The sequence below is a fragment of the Physeter macrocephalus genome, chromosome 19, assembly GCF_002837175.3.
Source record: "Physeter macrocephalus isolate SW-GA chromosome 19, ASM283717v5, whole genome shotgun sequence".
In the NCBI taxonomy this organism is placed as follows: Eukaryota; Metazoa; Chordata; class Mammalia; order Artiodactyla; family Physeteridae; genus Physeter; species Physeter macrocephalus.
The window spans coordinates 84,661,452-84,682,691 of NC_041232.1; the positions used below are offsets into that span (position 1 = coordinate 84,661,452).

The 21,240-nt window shown below is 44.5% G+C and overlaps 1 protein-coding gene across 7 annotated transcripts in view; it reads left to right on the forward strand.

Moving 5' to 3' along the window:
* The window catches only part of ZNF407 (zinc finger protein 407), a 537,200-nt gene that overhangs the window by 354,753 nt on the left and 161,207 nt on the right, over positions 1-21,240 (forward strand). The window contains exon 9 of one of the 7 annotated variants that reach the window (XM_024133910.3): positions 16,608-17,013. The exons of the other annotated variants lie outside the window; for them this stretch is intronic. Within the exon in view, the coding sequence (XP_023989678.1) occupies positions 16,608-16,615 (8 nt within the window). The 3' untranslated portion in view covers positions 16,616-17,013. Of the gene's footprint in view, positions 1-16,607; positions 17,014-21,240 lie in introns of those variants that run through there. 7 annotated transcript variants of the gene reach the window in all.

Sequence of the window (21,240 nt, forward strand, 5' to 3'; positions counted from 1 at the left end):
TTTGTCTGACTTCTTCTGGGAAAAGTAGTTTGAGACCGTGAATTTACTCACTTTCCAAATATTCTGTTGGTTGGGTATTTATTTCAGGCCAACTTTTTTTTTAATATTATTAATTTTTATTGGAGTATAGTTGCTTTACAATGTTGTGTTAGTGTCTGCTCTACAGCAAAGTGAATCAGCTCTACGTACACATATGTCCTCTCTTTTTTGGATTTCCTTCCCATTTAGGTCACCACAGAGCACTGAGTGGAGTTCCCTGTGCTCTACCGTAGGTTCTCATTAGTTACCTCTTTTATGCATAGTAGTGTCTATATGTCACTCCCAATCTCCCAGTTCGTCCCTCCCCCGCTTCCCCCCTTGGTAACCATAAGTTTGTTCGCTACATCTGTGACTCTGTTTCTGCTTTGCTCATCATCTCTGTTCATCTGTACCGTTTTTCTAGATTCCCATGTAAGCAATATAGGATACTTGTCTTTCTCTTTCTGACTTACTTCACTCTGTATGAATCTCTAGGTCCTAGAGACCGTCAGGCCGACTTTAAAGAAGGACCGTGCAGATGGACCTTGGGTGAATGGAGAGAGGTGTGAAAGGAGGTCAGGGCTCTAGGGCCTTCGCAGTGGGAGCTGGGATGGCACCCCGGCTTCCTTGGGGGCAGGCGGGAAGATCACAAAGGGGGGCCGAGGCTGGTCAGGAAGCTTCCGCACTAATTGGGCCAGTCGAGTGACAGTCTTGGGCCAGTCGAGGTTTGGGTGGGTGAGTTGTAAAGTGGGCAGTGCAAGGTAGAGCATCAGGTGTTACACTCTCAGAACAGCTGAGCACACAGGTCCTCAGTGAAAAGAGTGTTTTACTTCAATTCCTCAGCTGTTTTGCCGACAATACGTGTGGAGCTCTGGGTCATTCTGCTTTGTATCCCACTGTACGTTAGCTGTATTTCTGTTTTCTCTGTTTTTTCTAGATGAGATCCCTCTGTACTAGCTCCGCCAATTGTTTTGCAAATATAAAACTATTCTAAAATTTAAAATTTATTTTAAAATACTCAATAATATGCCAATATATAGAATTAAACAGTGAAGTGGAAAGAATTATTTAGGGTATGAAATAACTTCTATAAAAATATTTGTATAATGTTCTTCATTGTCTTTGATTTCTAAAACTGGATTTCCACTAATGTTCATTCATTGTTATTCTCAGTTTTCCTATTTAAAATTGGGAAAATAGATCTGTAGAATTTGGAATTATAAAAGAAAGAATTCGAAGATATAATCAATGAATTCTGCATTCTTTCTTAAGGAGAACATTCAGGAAGGAGGGCTGGGTGGGAGATGCCAGAAGGGAAGGTGATAACGCTTTATCTTTTCACCACCTTTTTTGGGCAGTTCACTGGATAGACTGGGGGGACACACGCCGTACCTAGCCTAAGAGATGCTGGGGGCTTTGTTTTTCTTTTCTCTCTTCTCTTTTTTTTCCTTTTTCCTTAAAAACCTCTGTGTTAGATCAAAGAAATCCACATGCATTTTAAGTGAGTGGTTGTGTTATTTATTTTTATCTTGAGATGTACACCTCAAAATAAAAATTAATTTTTAAAGAGTTTTTTTTAAAGTTTAGGAGTATAAAGCCATCTATTCTTACTGTGTTAAAATTCCATTTTTAACTACTGTGATATAAATAGTTATGGTCTTTGGATGGTTTTAAAGTAAATTCTTTTGAAATAACATCACATGATATGTTCAGTGTTAGAAATAGTATTTGGAAAAATACTTAAGTTCATTTTAAACACTAAATAAGTAGTGTTCAGCATTAAAATGTTTACAGATTTAGTGATCTTATTTTACGTTGATCAGCCTGTTTAAAATCTGTGCTGTAAGGTGGTTTCTATAGGAAAGGCAGGCCAACAGGCATTATTTTAGTTCTTAAGTTATAGCTTTTGAGGCTGTAGATTGATGAGTGTGGCCCCCTGTGTAAACATTAGAGCATTTGAAGAGGAGGAGGGGGATTTGGGACTTCAGTTACTCACCTTCCCTGATTTCAGAAACACTTATCACATATTATAGCAATAAAAATGATTGGTCACTTAGAGTCCTGTGACATTTCTTACCTCTGTTGTTCTGGCATCCTGGATGTTTTTATTTTAAAATTTATTTAGGAAAAGGAAAGGAAATCAGGAGGTTACCAGAAATGTCTTTAGTCGTCTCTTGCACAAAAGGCAGGTGTTCTGATTTCATTCCTCAATCTCAGAACATGAGGCAAGGATAGCCTGGAAAAGGACTCTTTTAATATGGGGTTTAGAGTTAGGGTACAGCTTCTGCTGATGAAGAAAATATGAAGTTCCAAGTGAACATTGGACATTTTAGATTAGAAAGAGGAAGGAAAGTAATGAGTCCTATTTCTAGATGGATTTTAAAAGCCGTCTGATTTTAGTTCTAGCAATGCACAGAAAATAAAATAAAAACTATAATCGTACTTTATTTACTAACCAATGAATTGAATCGTCTGCCTTTTATTACAGATATAAAGTAAAGACTATGAAGAGACAATCATTTTTGTAGCTATCAGACTTTCAGGAACATATCTCTTGTGGGTTTAAATAACAGATAGTTTAAGTGTTTTTCCATTACCTTTGTGTAAGTGAAAAATGCATAAAATATTTTAACAAGGTAAAGTAATCCAAGGAGATTGTTATTTTGCGTTACAAATTAGGTTATTTCTGTCATAAAATTAAAGGGAAAAAAATCAATGTTAGGCCATTTCAGCTTAATATCATTTACTAGAAGGAACATGTAACAGATTTAATGAGCTAGCAGGTCACCTGAATCCAGCTGTTTCCGACCAGCTTTATGAAACAGAGAATGCAGCTATAGCAGTGGGAGGTAAGCATTATTACAAGCTCTCTAGGAGTTACAAAATCGATTTCTGCTTGAGTGAATTAATTTAGATTATCCATTTATAACCAGCTACATGAATCCCATCAGCTCAACAATTTGGGGAATGATCGGGTTCAACCCTTGTAAGAGCTTCACAATTAGGGGCCTCTACCAGCCCTGCAGTTTCTGCCTGTCCTGTGGCCGGCTAACAAAGTTACTCAGCTGAACAGAAGGGAAAGGGAAATGTCTGCTTAGGAAAATTTCAGAGGTAAAGTGTGGCACCCTAAAGAAGAAAGCAAAATAATACCGTGCGTGTGTGAGTTCGGGGGGTTTTCCCTTGGAATCCTTTGGGTCCCGTGAAAGGGTAATTTTGAGCGTTCCAACTGAATTTTTGAAGCGCCACGCTTTGCGCCTTGGAACATTTGGGACTTAACTATTGACCGAGGCCTCGTTAGAAAACGGCGTGACAGCTGTGGCTGTTTTCTTCTCCCCCACAACTGTGAAGGTCGGGGCTGCGAGCGTTTGTTCAGTGTGGACAGCTGGACGCAGTTTGCTTGTCTTCTTCCCGAAGGAACGTTCTTTACCTCTACCCCCGCCTCACCCACCTCCCCGAAGAAAACAGCTCATTTTGGTCCCAAATACAAGTTGTTTAAGCTCAAAATTTCGGTATCCTATTATTCTAGTCACTTCAGCCCCCAGATTCTGTGAGCAGTCTGTTTCCTCTGCGCACCTGAAATGTTCTCCTCTCCTTCAATGAAGAAGTCTTGCCTTTCCGCCCCGTTTCTACTGTCCCGCGCTATCACAGATCCGATAGACTGGCTCGCCTTTTTCCTGCCAACCGCTAGAATAAGTATGTGACTATTAAAATTGTGCAAATGCTCCGTGATCACCTAAACTCGCTGTATTCTCCCCGTCTGGGCAGCACAAGCTCACGGCCCCTGTGCTCTTGCCCCAGCCCGTGTCTGACTGGCCGGCCAGCTGCTGACCTTGGCCACGGCGGCTCTGCTTCTCCAAGGGGCTTCCTAAGCAACGGAGGCTTCAGACAAGACACGACTGAAGTCGCTCGGCTCCAAGCCCCAGGGCCCTCCTGCACGCGCCCCTCAAGTCCAGGCGCCGCAGCCTTCAGGGCCAGTTCCCTGCTCGCGTCTGCCCTGAAGCTTCACCTTTTCCTAAGACGTGTTCCTCCCAGATCTTAGCTGGATCCCCGTACTCTGTGCTGTTCTCCATTGTTCCCTGTGATCCTGACACCTTAACGTATTTGTCCGGCATCTCCTGGCGAGGGCGCCTGCACACGTCACCTCCTGTCATCTCTGCCGTACGGGGTAGATTTGCCAGTTATTATCTTCATCTTCCAGATGAGGAGCCTGGGCCAGCTGTCTGATGGGACTGTTCCCATGGCCTCGCTGCCCACCTGGGCAGAGCTGGAATCAGAGAGCAGGCCTCTAACTGCCGAGATGAGACTCCCTGTCTTCTGTGGGGCAGTGTTTCTTGTCAGTAAGGTCTCACTCCCCCCAGGGCAGGGACACTTTCCTTCCTTTTCCTTCCTTTACCCACCTAGCTCATCAAAGGCAAAGTGAAAGCACTAAGGACAGGTACTTTCTGAATTAAAGGAAGCTCCTGTAGCCCCTTCCTTCTCTGTCTGTCAGCCCTGCCTCTGTCTCTTGCCTCCTGCAGCAGGGACGATCCCTTGTCCTTCTACCAGAGGACCTTGCTGCGTCAGAGCACCTATGTGCCCTCCAGTCCATTTTTCCGTAAAATTCTTTGCTCCTTTTTTAGGCATTATATGTAGATGATCACTGATTCTTACTTTATTCTCTTAGGTTTATTTTTACTGAATACTCGTCTGTACCTTTTGAGTTTTCAACTTGGTGAATGTATTTCCTATTCAGAAATCATTTTAAATGGCACGATACAGTCCTAGCCCAAGATTCTTGGGAGAATAAAAAGAGAAAATGGTTGTACAAGTGCTTTGCAATTCGTAAAGTTATTACAGTTGCAAAGAGTGAAGGTTATTCCGCTGTCACGGTATATCCTGTTGTCACCAGGTGACCAGGTCAGTCAAGGCACAGTCTCTTTTTCTTGGTATTCTTCAAGTATCATCAAACTCGTATGATTTAGACCAGCATGGTTTTCAGAAATAAAAGCTGTGCGTGTGTCAACGCTCTCATTAGTTAACTTTTCCCTTGAGAAGAAGTATGGCAAATCTTCAGATGGCTAAAGTAGTGACTATACTAAGAATTAGCCATTGGGTTTAAGTTCATGAAAGATCTATGCGTTTTTACTCTTTCATTATGACTCCCTTTTTTCTCCATAAAATTTTATCTGTTTTATTCCTGTGAATATTTTATTCACTATTAAATTATAATTATTAATACTTGCCTACTTTGTACTCAACCTTACGCTAAGAGTATTATGGATACTAGGAAGTATGAACTAATTGTGCTTCAGCTGGAACGATAACACGTGTGCACGTAAAATGCTTGGAGGTTGATTGTAATAATCAGACGATGATGACACCAGCACCAGGTTAACATGCTCGGAGCCTCCCCTGGGGGCCAGTAAGCTGTCCTTCCAGCTCCTGTCTCCCCGCTCCCCCACCCCCAGAGTGAGTGGTCCATCAGTCATCACTTCCCGAATTGGCTTTTTGAAGCTCCCTGCTAAAAATGGGCCATTCCTGTTCAGAGTCATCATTGCCCACGCAGTGAGGTCCCACCAGATCCTGAGCTCCTCGGGAGCAGGGACCAGGCCTTGGTCATGCTTGTTTCTCCAGTTCCTGGCACGGGAGGGAAAAGGGAAGGGTAGGTGAGGGCAGATAGCTCGGAGATGTTGTCTGTCAGTGACACTAGGCGTTCAGCAGGGCAAGAGCAGCGTGGTTGGGTCAGTTAGGAAGGTTCTGTGAAGGAAGCGAAGCATGACGACATTAACATTTGTCACATAACGTAGGACAGAACTCCAGAAACCTGTGTAATACTCCGTTTTCCTTACAGAAGTATAAACCTCGTGTGTGTGTGCGTGTGTGTGTACATACACACGTATCTGTTAGTGGGTCTGCATGTGTGCATAGTTCTTAAGGGAGACCTATCTTTTCCACTGCATGTGTCTGTATGCTTGAGTTATTTTAGTGTTGTGTTTTCATGAGTGGCTTTTTTTCTTAAATGGGAGAGAGGAAAAAAATTGACGTTGACTTAAGAAGCTGAAGTTTGAGAAGATAGGTGAACGGAAAGGGGAATAAATTAAGCAAAACTCTAGGCAGTTTGTGGTTTTCTGGGAATAACGAAGCTACCATTAAAGTATAAGACGATTTGGGAGAGCAGTAGATGGGACATAACATTACAAGTAGAATATTGTGATGTTGTGAAACGCTTCCAAGTTGGCATTGGACTGAGAACCTTTAAGGTCTTACCGTAAATTTTGAGCCAGAAAGATATGTCTTTAACGGATATCTGTTAAAGATAGGAGACCTTTCTTTTTCTTTCTTTCTTTCTTTTTTTTTTTTAAATTACAAACCATTGTTAGACAACAGTTGGCAGCTTCTCTGGGCAAGGAACGCAATTTTAGGTTAAACAGAAATGAAAAGTACCAGGTGTTAAGAAAATAACAAATACTACTGTAGGTTAGTATTTGTTACTAATAGATGCAAAAGGAAAACAATACATTTGACACACATAATAAAATTCTTTCTCAAAAGTTAACTGAAATGCAAAATTTGTGTCTCCAACACTGATTTTCTATCCATCAACATGTAAACATGAGGGGAGATTCCGTTTTTCCCAACCCTGTATGTGGGGTCACCAGACTTAGCAAGTAAGATCAGGACACCCAGTTCAATTTGAATTTCAGATAAATAAGAAATAATGCAGTATTTGAGACATACGCTAAAAAATTATTTGTTGTTTATCTGAAATGCAAATTAAACTGAAGTCCTGTATTTTACCTGGAAACCCAACTCTACTGCTGTCGCTTCTGCCAACGTGAGGGAACCGGACCCAGACACGAGTAGCGGTAGCAACAGAGAATTCAAAATTTTGCCAGTGTATTTGGTAAAGATGGGGCAGAGGATAGAAACGGAAGTGAGGTAGATTGTCTAGTTCTTGGGTCAGTGGTTCTCAACCTGAGGTGATTTTGCCCCCCAGGGACACCTCGCGATGTCTGGAGACATTCTGGGACACCATGGCTGGGTGGGGGGGCAGCCGCTGAACGTCCCTCGGTGCCCAGGACGGCCCCCAGCAGGGTCGCGCAGTCCAAAACCCTGCTCCCTACTGATGAGGATGGTGTGCTGGAGGAGGGGCGGGCTCGCAGGCTCCGGAGGCAGACGTACAACTGGGCTCACGTCTCAGCTCTGTGCGGGCTTTGCAAGTCACCTCGCTCTTCTGAGCCTGTTCCCTGAAACCTGAACTGGAGATGTTTCTTTGCAGGAAGTTTGCAGGAATACGAGGGCCCAGAGTTGGCCTTGACGAGCACCGTTCCGCGTTCAGCACGGGCTGGGTCTCGGTCGGATGCCGAAGCTCGAAGCGTGAAGCAGGATTCAGGACCGGGATGTGCGTCTGCGGGCCGGGGCATGAGGTCTCGGCTGGGCGTGAAGGGAGGAGGGCTCGCGGAGCGGGATGGCCGCGGGCTGAGCCGGGCTCACTCTGCGGGCAGACGGCGTGTTCAGAGCCTGGTTCCCTTCTGATTTGTCACCTCACAGGGCTCGTGTGTGAAAGCGTGAATTTGTTCTTCCTGATGTGTATCCCTTTGTGTAGTTTGACTGCGGAGCTCCTCCTGATTGAAATAATGTAAGAAAGAGAGGTCTGGCCGGAGGTTGCTGAATGCAGGTGTTGGCACTTTTCCTCAGGCAAAGCCGCTCTCAGTGATAGACTTTCCTTTTCTCTCTCCCCCTTCCTCCCTGTCCTCCTCCCATGTCGCCTGCCCGCTCCCCGGGAGCCCCTGCAGTCTTCAGGGCTCTGTCAGTGTTGGGAGGAGGAGATGGGAGGATGGGGCGCAGCCTGGTGAGGGTGTCAGTGTCACCTGTGAGCCACGTGACCTTGGATCGCCACCACCCTCCGGGCCTCAGCCACCCCTGTCCTGAGAAAGGGGCCTGATCCCGGCCTCAAGGGTTGAGACGCTTACGAGATGGAATCACAGATGAAGATGGCTTTGCCCCGCTCGCGTTCTTTCAGCAGTTCACTGGAAATTCGGTGAAATATGTTGACTTCAGCTTGAACGTAGAAGTTCCCGCTTTGTTCTTGGGACACAAACCTCCCGATTCTTTTCTGTTTGTATCTGAAAGTCGTAGCCACGGCCCATTTGTGCAGCAACATCAACTCAATATTTTTGAAAAAACATGGCTTTCCCAACTGAAGCATGTTCCGATTATTTCAAGTAATTGTTTTGAAAGTCTAAAGATACTGTGTCATCGTATCGTTCACTTTCAAGGAGCGGCTTGGCTGACAGTTGTATGAAGGGCTGTGTTTTCAGTCTCACTTCTCGAGCTGCGGTTAGACGCTGTCCCTCCAGCTGTGCCTCCGACTCAGTCTGCTCGACGGCCCGGGGCGGTGCCCGGAGCTGGAGAAACAGCTCCCGAGCCTATTTTTGTAGTATCAGAAATACACCTGGGCGGGTTCTGGTAGCCTTGGGCGGGGCTCTGTTGAGAATTTGTTTCAGAAGAGCCCTGGGAGGAGCAGAGAAATGAAACTGTTTAGGGAGCCCCTTTCCTCCCCCTCCCGCCGTGATCTGTCCTCACATTTCCACAGGGAGAGGTAGACTTCTGTCGTCTCACCCACTTTTGGTAGCGTTGAATTTAGGCCCTCCAGGGAAACTACTTCAAAGTTACTTTTTCCCATCCGAGCCAGTGGTTTAAATGGAGTGCAGGTGGTAACAGACATTTCTAGCCCAGCTAGAAATTTCTCGCTTTGTTTTTTCCCACTCCAAGGACAGACGCTGTTTTCTGTGTTGTACATTGTTCTGTGGAGCCGCGTTTGAGTAAGAGTCTCCTTAGTACCTGAGATGGCCACGGCTATGCAAGTTATCAAGTCACCTGGTGTGGAGTCGGCTCCGCTCTCGCTGCCCTAGAATATGTTCTAGCAGGTTACAGCAGGGCCGGGCCTGGTACCCCGGGGGCCTGTCAGAACTCTGGCAGCTGCTTTTCCCTCTCGCCCCGCAGGGGTAGGACGGGAGCAGAGCAGTGACGCTGTGAGGCAGACTTCACGAGCGTGCAGTTCTGTTCATGCTGAGGAACTAAAGCAAATGTTTAACAGCCCCTTGTTTTGCAATTTTTGCCCACCCTGTGCCACCAAAATGTACCATTGTGGTGTTGGTCTGACTGGCGGTCTCGTGGTCAACTCTCGGGCTTCTCGGCCTTTCCGTGGCTCACGTCATAGCACCAGCATGAAACTGCAGTGGTAGAGCACACTTCTTCGTAGATCAAGGGCATTGCTAAGAAGTGCTGCGCTTTTGCTGTCGCTCACTAGTTCCCAGGGCTAATTTAGGCTGGGAGACTGTAGTTTTCACTGCCCGCCAAGCCGAAAAATAAGAATACATTTTCCTTTCGCTGTAAATTATCTCAGGGGTCACTCAGCGGTTTCCACTCTTCTCCATGAGCCCCCTGTGTTGGGGAGAGTGACAGAGGATGGAAGGCTAATCCACTAAAGAGAAATGCTTCCTTGTGAGTAAAATACAAGCAGTATTAGGAGGGACGGAGCCAAGTCACGTCTCTTCATAAAGCAGATTCCTCACCTTCCGAGAGAAGGTCTCATCCCATCTCATTCAGGATGGACGTTTCAGCAGGGATGGGCTGTTGTCACGGTTTTCAAGCATTCGTGTTATCAGCCTTAACTAATGTTTTGTGTGTAAAATAAAAGATGAAATATCTACTGTTATTTTTGTTTTACTTCAGCCGTAATCAAGCATAATTTTTCAAGCATGTGTTTCCATTTTACTTCATGTTGCAAATCCTCTGAGGGCAGCCCGAGCGCTTCCTTTAACTGCCCCTCGTCGAGGTGGTAAATGGCCTCCTTCAGCTGCACTGAGCTTAGAGACGGCTTCCGGCGGCGGCTGGGATGGGCTGGTGACCCCGGCCCCCGCGGCCTCTATCAGCGGTGGGCCGTGTTATTGATAGGAGCCGAGATATTGACAGTCCGTGCTTGGGAGGAAACTAGGAGTTTGATATGACATATTGTGTGTCTCAGCAAGACTCATAAATAATTTTGACAAGTTTTTGTATGCATGGGGAAGTCCTTGGTTCAGCCTCCGTAAAAATAAACTTCTATTATGGAATGTATTTGTCAAGTGGCTGCTTGATGGATGGGGCTGCGTTTACCCCTTGGCAGTTCGATGAGTTTTAGATGCACAGCTTACCGGAGAGGATTTACAGGCAGTACAGAAATAATTATTCAGTATGAAATGCATAATTCCGGCACCTGAATTTTCATTTTTTTTTATTATAGTTTGTTTCTGTTGCATTTGTGGCCTCTAAAACAAAAGAACTTGCTTTTTTCTTCTTTCTGAGCTATTGTTTATTGAGGTTTTATGTTGAACAAGCTGATTCAGGCCCGATCCTCTTCCAAACTGAGCTGGTGTATTTTCATTAAATTGGTAATTTTAGGGTTTTTTTCCTTAAGAAAGACTTATTCTTTTTTAAATTATAAGCTATTTAGAAAATTCAGTTTTATTAATAAGATCGAAAACCCGGACATAGATCGTCTTATTTTTTTCTGAGGTTATCGTAGCTATCTGCTTATTTGAACATAGTTGCAGGTCCACCTACATAATCTGCTCCAGAGAGCAGAATTTTAAACTTAAGCTCTTGTCTCTCCGAAGTAAAGCTTTAAAATGTCTTTTCCCCCCCCCCCCGGCTAAATTATACTTAGAATTGCTTTCTCATCAGCCATACACACTCTGGCTAAGTTAGTGCCCTTGAATAAGTGGGAAACTTTAGAAAGTCTTCAATCCTCACACTCCTGTGATGTCATCCAGCTTATCGCACTAGATGAGCTGCTGCATGGTATCTGCTAGGGTAGACGTGGCCTCTCGCTTGGGGGGGGATGTATATTCGAGAAAACTAATGTGAATGGTGGGTCCATAGGAGTTGTGATTCTTCATTAGGACGTGGTACTGACATTTTCAGAATTCCCATTGGTTGTATCTCTATTAAATAAAGTCTGGCATCCTCACAGGAAGCTGTGGTAAAGGCCTTCCCTGAGAGTGGCGTGAAGGCTAAATAAAAAGTTTCATTATATTCTTTATTCTTAGAAATAATTTGTTCAGGTATCTAAATACTTTTTTCAGTAATATTAACAAATACTTTCTGATCATTTGCTATGTGTCAGATGCTTTGCCATGAGCCAGGGTACATAGAGTAAAAAAGCAGCTGCTGCCGTCAAGGAGTTCTTAATCTAGTGCAGGAGAAGAACGTGTGAATGGGTAACTAGGCAAAGACACAGGAAGTGCTCGGGGCACTTTGTATCCAGTGCCTCAGGGTCCACAGACAGGCTCGCTCAGCTTGCTGCAGTCCCTGCGTGCGTGGGGCCAGGAGCTCGGTTTTGGAGGTGCTTTCTAGACAAGGTGGGGGACCTGCATTCGAGGCAGTGGAGTCATCACTGCAAACGCAGGGGCTCAGAGTGGGGGCATGTGGCGTGGCTCGTCAAAGGCCCTGTGTTTTGCAAGTGGCCGAGAGGAGGCTGGAAGGGCAACTTGGGAGCAAACTGAAGGTCGTTGCCTGCCCCGCTCAGGGCTTCAGACACGAGCCGTGGGCAGTGGGGCGCCTGCGGAGACTTTATTCGTCACCTTCCCGCGAGTCACTGAAAGGACGCAGCGAGCGTCTATTGCATGGATGCCTGACGTGTTTCAGGCACTGTCCCCTGCGCTGCGGGCACAGCGCTGACAAAGGTCAGAACTGTCCGTGGGCCTTACAGCCTAGTGGAGGAGCAGGGCACTAAATCCCTATTTAGATGACCCTGTGAGCACAGTCGTAAGGCAGGCCCTGGGGGACAGCACGGGCTGCGGGGCTAGAGCTGCGCCGTCACCCCGTGCCAGCGGCCAGGAGAGCCTCCACGAGGGGTGCCCCCTCCACGCGTCCCAGCAGAGCTGCCAGGTGGCAGAGCCCGTGGAGGGTCGCCCCGGAGAGTATGGGCGTCCTTGCGTCCATTCCCGGCTCCTCAAGATGACTTCCTACAACAAGGACCCAAGAGTCCACGAGCTCTTGATTCAGCTCCTTTGGTAACTGGTGCCCAGAGGCCTCAAGGTGGCACCTGCAGCTCCCGGTTTCCCGTGACTTCTCACCGCACTCGCTCCTACGTGTTCACGTCAATGACATCCCAGTGTGTGCAGCAGAAGAGCTCTTACGGTTGCTAGTGACATGGAACGTCCTTTCCTGTGGTCGTTCGTCATGTGTAGTTTTTACTATGGGAATTCTTGCTCCTCTTTTAACTTATTTAATGATTTTTTGTTTGTTTTTAAGATTAATATATATGTGTGATTTCTGACTTTAGTGTCATACCTCTCTACTTCAGGGTTATAGGAACATTTCTACTACAGTCTGGTATTTTTGTTGTTTCAGTTTTTACAAATCTAAACCTCTAATCCATTTGGTGGAACATATTTTGGTATAAAGTCTGACATAAAGCTCTAACTTCATTTTTTCCCCATATAGTTATTTTCCCAATGTATTTATTGAACGGTCCTTACGTTCCCTCTTTGATATTAAATGCCACCTTTATCTCCTGTTCAGTTCCCACATGTATTTTATTTGCTCCACAGTTTTCTTTATTCTGTTCCATACACTTACCTCTCTTCTCTTCCATCAGTGACCCACTCTCTTCCTTATGCATTTCGGTTTTAGTATTGAATAAGACAGATTCCTTCATTTCTCCTTTGTTTCATACATTCTTCCAGGGTAAACTGTAAGTAAATTGTCATCTTTATAATTTTAAAACTTCCTTTACAGAAACACTATTTCTCACCAGTTACTCAAGTTTTTAGTCCTTCAACCAATTATTTTTCCTGTATAGTTAATATTTTTGTAGCAGTTGTGTGTAGAATTTTTCAATTATATTTTATTTATCATTTTTTATTGGTAGAGAGAAAAGCTCTTTATTTTCGTCTATTTTTCTTATATCAAGCCACTGTATCTTGTCCTTTTGATTCACAGCTGATTATCTTACACCTTATAGGTAGTCGCACATATTTTAATCCACTGGCAATAAGTGATAGACGGGGACGTAACCAAAGTGTAAGGTCTAGTAGGCGTAGTCAAGTAAATGAAAATCCCCCAGCTCACCGGCATCAGCCCTATGTATTCCAGTACTGAAAGATACATATTTGTTAACAAACTTTTTTTTTAAAATTTATTTGGCTGCACCAGGTTATTTTTCGATGTAAATGCCCAAGGAAAATTGAACCATGTATCCCCTTGTTCAGCGGCTCAGTTCCTAGTTAAGTGTTGATAGCATTGAAATAACTGTTCCGTGAGGGTGGATTAGGGAAGGGAAATAAGGAATTGTGTGCCAATGGCAAGCTGGGATAATAGCACTTGTTAACACCGTGCTAAGCTTTTCATGCTATGAAAGCACTTGATCTTCATAAACGCTGTAAGCGTGGAATTACGCTTGTTTCACAGTAAAGCAAGTCCAGACACAGATAGTTTAAGTAACTTGTTCAGGGTACAAGTGGCAGAGCCTGGGTTTGAACCCTTCAATTTGAGGTCAGAACCCAACTCTTAAGTACTGTGCCCTACTGTGGAGAAAGGAGACATGTCATATTGCAACACTGAACATTGCAGCAATGTTTTTACCTTATATTTTTTCTAAAAACAGAAATCCCAGGTAATTTGTTCTTTTTTTTCTTAACTTTTAAATTTTTGTGCAGTTTTTAAAGGTTACTTTCTACTTACAGTTATTACCAAATATTGGCTCTGTTCCCCGTTTTGTACAGTACGTCCTTGAGCCCATCTTACACACAGTAGTTTGTGCCCTCCCCCTCCCCCCACTGGTATCCAGTTTTTTGTTCTCTGTATCTGTGAGTCTGCTCCTTTTTGTTATAGTCACTAGTTTGTTGTATTTTTTTAGATTCCACACATAAGTGATAGCGTACGGTATTTGTCTTTCTCTGCCTGACTGACTTCGCTTAGCATAGTGCCCTCCAGGTCCATCCACGTGGCTGCAAATGGCAAAATTTCGTTCTTTTTTATGGCTGAGTAGTATTTCATTGTCCAGGTAATTTGTTCTAATCAGAATTGCATCTTACATCAGTGATATCTTGAACTTAAAGAAATGAAGTAGAACGTCTTGAATTGTAAAGTCAGGAAAGGCACAACACAAGACAGTGGCATGACATGGGAGAAGCCTTTAAAGGGGACATCTCGCAGATTTTGTTGTTGTTTTGCCTGGGGCCTTCGTGCCAGCCATCCTGCCCTGAAAACCACCGTCGTAGCTGTCCATGTCTTCTTTAAAACTTAGTCAAAAGAACTACTAATATATTCCACAGCCATTAGGCTGAACAAGTGAAACCATGCCCAGAAAACTGTGAGTCCTGTATGCCTCAATTTGTGTGAAATTCTGGAATAGGCAAAACTAATCAAAGGCCAAGAAAAAGAAAGCCACAACAACGGTTGCCTCTGAGTGGGGCGAGGAGAAGGGGCAGGAACCAGGGAACTGTCTGCAGTGATGGAAATGTTCTGTCCAGAGACAGCAGGTGGGTTACATGGTGCGTCCACTTGTCTAAACTGGACAGATGAGATTTGCACATTTCTGTGCGTGCAAATTTTACCTTAAAAAAACTGTAAAAATAAATAATAATAATTGAGTAGAGTTCTGGTGAGAGTAGAACATGAGAATGTTGATAATTGTGGAAAGTGGGTGGTGTTTCACAAGAGTTTATTATATTATTTTGTTTAGTTTAATATCTTTGAAATTTTTTATATTAAAAAAGTTTTAATGAAAAACAATGGGCCTGGTTTGTAGGGCTGCATAGTTCACCACTTCTCCCAGGTGGACCTGGCACCAGCATCAAGGCTAACCCACTCCATTCTGTCCAGTGTCCCCTTTCTCTGAGTTTCGAATCTCTACATCGAAGAAGGAAGGAGGAAGTGAAAGAAGCTGGCCTTGAAACGGACCTCAGGGCATTTCATAAACTTAGGTTTGGGAAGAGAGTGATCTGTTTGATCTGTTTCTTAGTGGGGAAAGGCATGGGTGATAAGGCCCAGGTAATGTAAACAAATAATTACCGTTGCTTGAGTGGCTAATATGCCCCGATCAGATTCAAGCCTTTTGCGTGCTTGTAGATTTATGCTGCCTTCAGAGATGGTCCTCTCGCTGGCTCCATCCCTGGGTTCTGGCTCCACCCCCAGGTGCCAGTGCGTACTTCCTAATCACGGGAGTCCTCCGGGTGTTCTTTCCCTGAGAGCCACCTGTTGAATGACCAAGTGCTCAAGTTCTCCAGCAATCCCGGCCTCAGCTGCTTGCTGTGTCATGGAGAATCTGACTGAAAGGTGGACAGACTTACCCACAGGTCGTTAGCCTGGAGCCTGATTCCCGGTGGCCTCACCCCTGCCAGGGCGGCCCTTACTTTTATAAGGACCCATGGCCAAAAAAAAAAAAGTTAAGTGGATTTCGGAGTGTTTTTATCCAGATGGACTCTACAAACGTGACTTTTTTTTTTTTTTTACTTGAAAATCGCTTTCTGGAGACACATGGGAATTTGGATAGTTAACGGGGGGGGGGGCAGCGGGGGGAGGGGGACAGTGACCAGGACTGTGGCACCAACCTGCAGAAGAAAGCGGTCACTCTCTAAGGAGGGTACGTACCCAGTCCACTTGGCTTACTTTGGCCAAAGCAACCAAAAAACTCTGTGAAAAATTTACTCTTTCATTGGGAGAAAGGCCCTAAATGAAATATAGACAGCAGAATCCAGGAGTCTGGAGAAGAACGGAACTCCTGGGGCAGGAAGGCTTTCTGAAGGATACTTCTCTGAACTGGGCCCTTGAGAAAGAGCCCCCTAGCGAGGAATCAGCAGGAAGAAACTTGGGGGCGGGGGGGCAGTGATGCCGACCTGAGGCACACCTGCCGGGGTGCAGTGCTTGTGCTGGGGTTCGGAGGAGGCGAGGGGGCAAGATTCTCGCCCGCCTGAAATTCTTAAGCAAGGAAAGGATGGCAGGAAGGTCAGCGTGACTTAAGTAAGTGATTGGTAAAAAGCAGTCTTCTTGGATCTCACTTCTAAATTATCTGAACTAATTAATCTTTGTGACTAAAAGTTATAAATCAAGTCTGTTTGTTACCAAACACTTAGATAGAGGCTTACTTGCATTTTTTTTATTCCTTTCGAATTTAAGTGTATAAATTCGCCGTAATCTATAGCTGATGAGTTCATCTAGCAAACTGACACAAAATGACAATAAAATTAAAAATGTAATGAGTGGAGATCTTGAAGAAGAAACAGTGACTTAGAATAGACCAAATTACCTTAAATCACTTTGTGACATTGTTTCCTGGGCTCGTCTAGAGGCTCCAGTCATTGCAGTAGGCACGTTCCAGTCGTGGGGGACCGGAGACTCATGGGGGCTGTTAGTAGAACAGGTGAGGGTGATAACTCACTGCGAGCCGTGCGCACAGCCAAACTGACAAAGCCTACGACGGTCCTGTGTCACCAGAATAAGAGGTGGGTCCCTGGGGTGACTTGCTAGCCCTTTCGTGCCTATGCTCATAGAGTTGGGAACCTCGTTTCCAGAAAGTTGCTGTGTTTACTTAGTGGGGAACGTTTGCTTTTTGTGTCCAGGCGGCTGACACGCTCAGATGTGGTGACTCCTGCCTGTTGAAAGTCTCAGTCTCCTTGGACTGAGCAGCAGTTGCGTGAACACAGCTGTATTTGAAGCACTGTGGATGCCCAGCTGCTCCAGCGTGCAGCCGTGGGGGACCCAGAAGGAACACTCTCGCCGCTCCCCGCATTCCACCTGAGGTATAGCGAGCACTGTTGCTGCCTGCCACTCTCTCCCGGGCCCTGGGCTACTCTAGGTTCCACATGCCTCCCGTTTATGGAGCCATCTCAACGAGTGTTTTCCTTAAGGAAAAGCACGCGTTTGGATAGCAAACAAGCCTTAACGCCTGTGAAACACTGCTCTTTCATATAGCAAAGAATGGTCCCTTGTCAGGAGCGGTCAAATCCTCGTAAAAATAACAGAGCCCTAGGCATCCCCACGTGGCCCAAAGGAAGCTTCATTATGTCCGCGTCAGGCTGTGAGTAGGAAACTCGGTGGGACGCGAGCACCCTGGAAACCTGTGTGGAATCGAGGGTTAAGAGCTGAGTCTCACTTATTAAGCCACGCCTGGTTTGTGCTTAATTTTGGTTTTCTTTATTTTAAATTAACGAAATAATTGACTTGCAACAAGAAAAACAACTTGTTACCATAAAGAAAAGATCATCTCCTCACATACCCACAAATCACTGGTCACAGCTCGGTGCGTACCAACCTTCTATGAATAAGAAGTTGTGTCCCGTACAAACATTTTGGAAGGGGACGGGATACACGTAATTCTGTAATTTTCATTTTTCCTCCAGATCAATGAATATAGATCTAATTATTCATCGGAATCAGTACATAACATATAATAGGGCGGGCACCGTGGCTTAATCACCCTTCCCTTACACACGGACATACGGCAGTTTTCCTTTGCTACTCTAGACAGGGCTGTGTTAGTTATTATTGTACGTGAAAAACGTCTTTGCTTACGAACGACGTGAATCCAAACGATAGAGAAAAATAGTAAGAGAATATTGATCCATTTAAATATTTTTTCTAAAGTCAGAAAATACTTGTAATTAGTAGTCGATGAATTTTTGTTAAATGAAAGAATGAACATTGGATTCTCTCAATATTTTTTAAATGTCAGATAGAATCTACTTCAGTGGTACCGTTTTTATAAACTGAATGTGTCTTAAACTTGCATCATACTTCCCCTTTGAAAAGCCTTATAGGAGGTAAGGATAAATAATGGGGCGGTCTGGCCTATTATATTTGTCGGAAATACTTTCTGTATGAATTTTGCCCGACGACAAAATTGACTTTTTCTGGCCAGTGTTTGGAAAGTTTTTATAATAGCCAAATAAAGTTACATAAATAGCCGTTGAGAATAGTGGAACTTAAATTCACATTTAGTGTTTAAATATTTATTATATGCCATATTAAAACCCTCTTTTAAACCTGCAAACACGAGTTTCCGCCTGGTTTTTGATATATTTAAATGTTCAAGTCAGTCGATAACGCCAACGCTGACAGTTGTTTGCTGTGACAGTCGAGCCCTCACGTTCTGGAGCATCGTTAGTACCTCTGCGAATGGCGTCTTTGGGCACCTGCATCGTGAGTTGGCTGAGATGAACGTCGTTGCGCTTTAAAAGCACCATCAGAGCAAACAGGATGAAGTGGCAGGCTCTGGGGGAGTCTAGAGTGTACGGTGCATAAATGCGCCATAATCATTTTAACCCTCAGCATTTCGTTTTCAAGTGTTAGTACACTTTGCAGCAGGCTCCTAGCAGTAACCTCAACTGAAAGCATTTCTCCAAAATTATTGAAATGATTAAGGAAAAGTTAGAAGCAGATCTCCCCCATAATCTCAACTGATTAAGCATCTGGGTAGAATTTGCCTTAAAAACCTCTGCAGTCAAACAAAAATGAAGGAAAAAAACTCTTAACTTTGTTGTGAATTGGCAGGTTTGCAATTCAATTTGTTATAGAATTGTTAACCTGATTTCATACTAGCAAAGGAGGTATATAAATACTTTGTTTCATGAGTGGCTAGTTTTCTTCATTAAAATATACCTTTTTTCACTTTAGATACATGCTAGCTTCAGCTGCTAGCTCCATGGAGATTTTTTTCCACCCAGATTTAACCCAGTATCTCTAATTACAGAAGGGGGTCGTTTTCTTTAACGGCTCCTAGAAGGTTCGGCACAGCCTGTTCCACTGCCGTAGTTGACAGAGAGCACCTGATTCTGTGAGGGGGAAGGACACCAGCCCGGCGCCCTGGAGTTGGAGACTTTCTCCTTAATGTTTGCTATATTTATTTATCCTATAATTGAATACACAGTCATTTTGCTGTGCTGCAGATTGCCTACGTGGGAGTCAAGATGCATATTTAATGCCTGATTTAAAAAGAAAAATAGATGCAGTGACATGTGGGCAATTTTAGGAAAGTGTGTTCCTTGTAAATTCAAGTAAAGGTCTGGGAGAAACTCGTTTTTCTCTTTCTTAGTGAAGACGTGATGTTTCACAGCAGGAATTGTTGTAGATCCGTATTTATTAAGTGATGAGTAGTTGTTTTTTTCCTTTGCACTTTTAATGACAAATTCAGATGGCAGCAGAGGAGAGAACTCCGCGCCGCCCCGCCCCCCCCTCCCCCCCCGCCCCCCCCCGCCGCGCTTTTTGGAGCACACCCCTTCCTTCTGCCTCTATCCCTCTCTAATAAAAAGCTCGAAAAGGCTTTGTCTAAAAGGGAAAAACATGTGGCTTCGTTACCAGAGGAAAGCAAGCCAGTAGGCATGCTCTCTGTATTCTTGCCGGTGAAGCAAGGTGAGAACAGAAGCGTTCACATGTAGTGCGATGTGTGTTAACTGGAGAGCGTCGGTGCCGTGGTTTAAGCGGGCGTCTTCGTCCCATTGAGTGGGAAGGCTGGAGGTGCAGTGTACCCCTGGCCAGCCTGCGCTCAGGCTCTCTGCAGGACCACCAGGGACCCCTAAAAGCCCTGATGAAACGGTTTCTAAAGTGTGTATACTTTCTGAAAATAAATTAAGCAAGCGGATTGTTTGCCTTATATTTTTTTTCATGTTTTCTTGACTTGCCTTTTATAATCACAGGTAAAAGACACCCAGAACGTTAGGTCGCCGGCTGGGCTCTGTGCCCCAGTGTGTGAAGCACTGTTTCTCTTTAGCTGACGTTCTTGAGGAAATGTGTTCAGTTCTCGACATTTCCATTGCCAAAAAGACTTCAGATCGCAGGCCAGATCCTATAGAGACCTGTGTATTTTCTAAGAAAAAGCCCTGGACTTCATGTAAGTGCTACCAGATGAGCAGCGGTGCTGGTTTGGGTCGTCTGGTCCTGCTTAGTTAGGATGGAGGCCAGAGGGGACGAAGCAAGTTTAGACTGACTGGCATGTTCACCGGGTGTTTCTCCTTGTTCAGGTTTTTAAACTTACCTTTTCTAAAGAAAGTAGCTAAAATTTTTCCTTTGAGATTCAGGGGGGTTAAGAAGTGAAAACTTTCATTATCATTGAGTACCTGGTCACCAATTTGAGTTTTACAACGTTTGGTGCTCCAGATATACATAACCTGTTAGTGTTTCTTTCATTCCAAGACGGTCCTTTGTCCTTTTCCCAGCTTCTGGCTGACACCAAATGCTGCCCCCGTTTTAATTTCTTCGAACCTAAGTCAGCTCTACTACCTTTTTAAAGGTCAAGCCATCTGCTTCTTTCTTTTTTTGTCCTTTTATCTTTCTCCAAGTAACTCTGAGTTTGCTTTCAACAAATATGCACACAACTGCACATTCTTAACCAAATCAGGGCTTTTCATTCCAGATAAATGATTCCTCTAATCTCACCACTTACGCTGTTAAGTGGTCAAATTCTCTTTTTTTTTTTTTTTTTTTAATGGTACGCGGGCCTCTCACTGTCGTGGCCTTTTCCGTTGTGGAGCACAGGCTCCGGACGCACAGGCTCAGCGGCCATGGCTCACGGGCCCAGCCGCTCCGCGGCACGTGGGATCCTCCCGGACCGGGGCACGAACCCGTGTCCCCTGCATCGGCAGGCGGATTCTCAACCACCGCGCCACCAGGGAAGCCCAAGTGGTCAAATTCTTATTTCTTTTTTATTTTTTTGATTTTTTCAAATAATTTTTATTGGAGTATAGTTGATTTACAATGTTGTGTTAGTTTCAGGTGTACAGCAAAGTGAATCAGTTATACATATACAAATATCCACTCTTCTTTAGATTCTTTTCCCATACAGGTCATTACAGAGTACTGAGTAGAGTTCCCTGTGCTATACAGTAGGTCCTTTTTTATTTTTTAACATCTTTATTGGAGTATAATTGCTTTACAATGGTGTGTTAGTTTCTGCTGTATAACAAAGTGAAGCAGCTATACGTATACATATATCCCCATATCCCCTCCCTCTTGCGTCTCCCTCCCACCCTCCCTCCCTATCCCACCCTTCTGGGTGGTCCCAAAGCACCGAGCTGATCTCCCTGTGCTGTGCGGCTGCTTCCCACTAGCTAGCTATTTTACGTTTGGTAGTGTATATATGTCCATGCCACTCTCTCACTTTGTCCCAGCTTACCCTTCCCCCTCCCCGTGTCCTCAAGTCCATTCTCTACGTCTGCATCTTTATTCCTGTCCTGCCCCTAGGTTCATCAGAACCTTTTT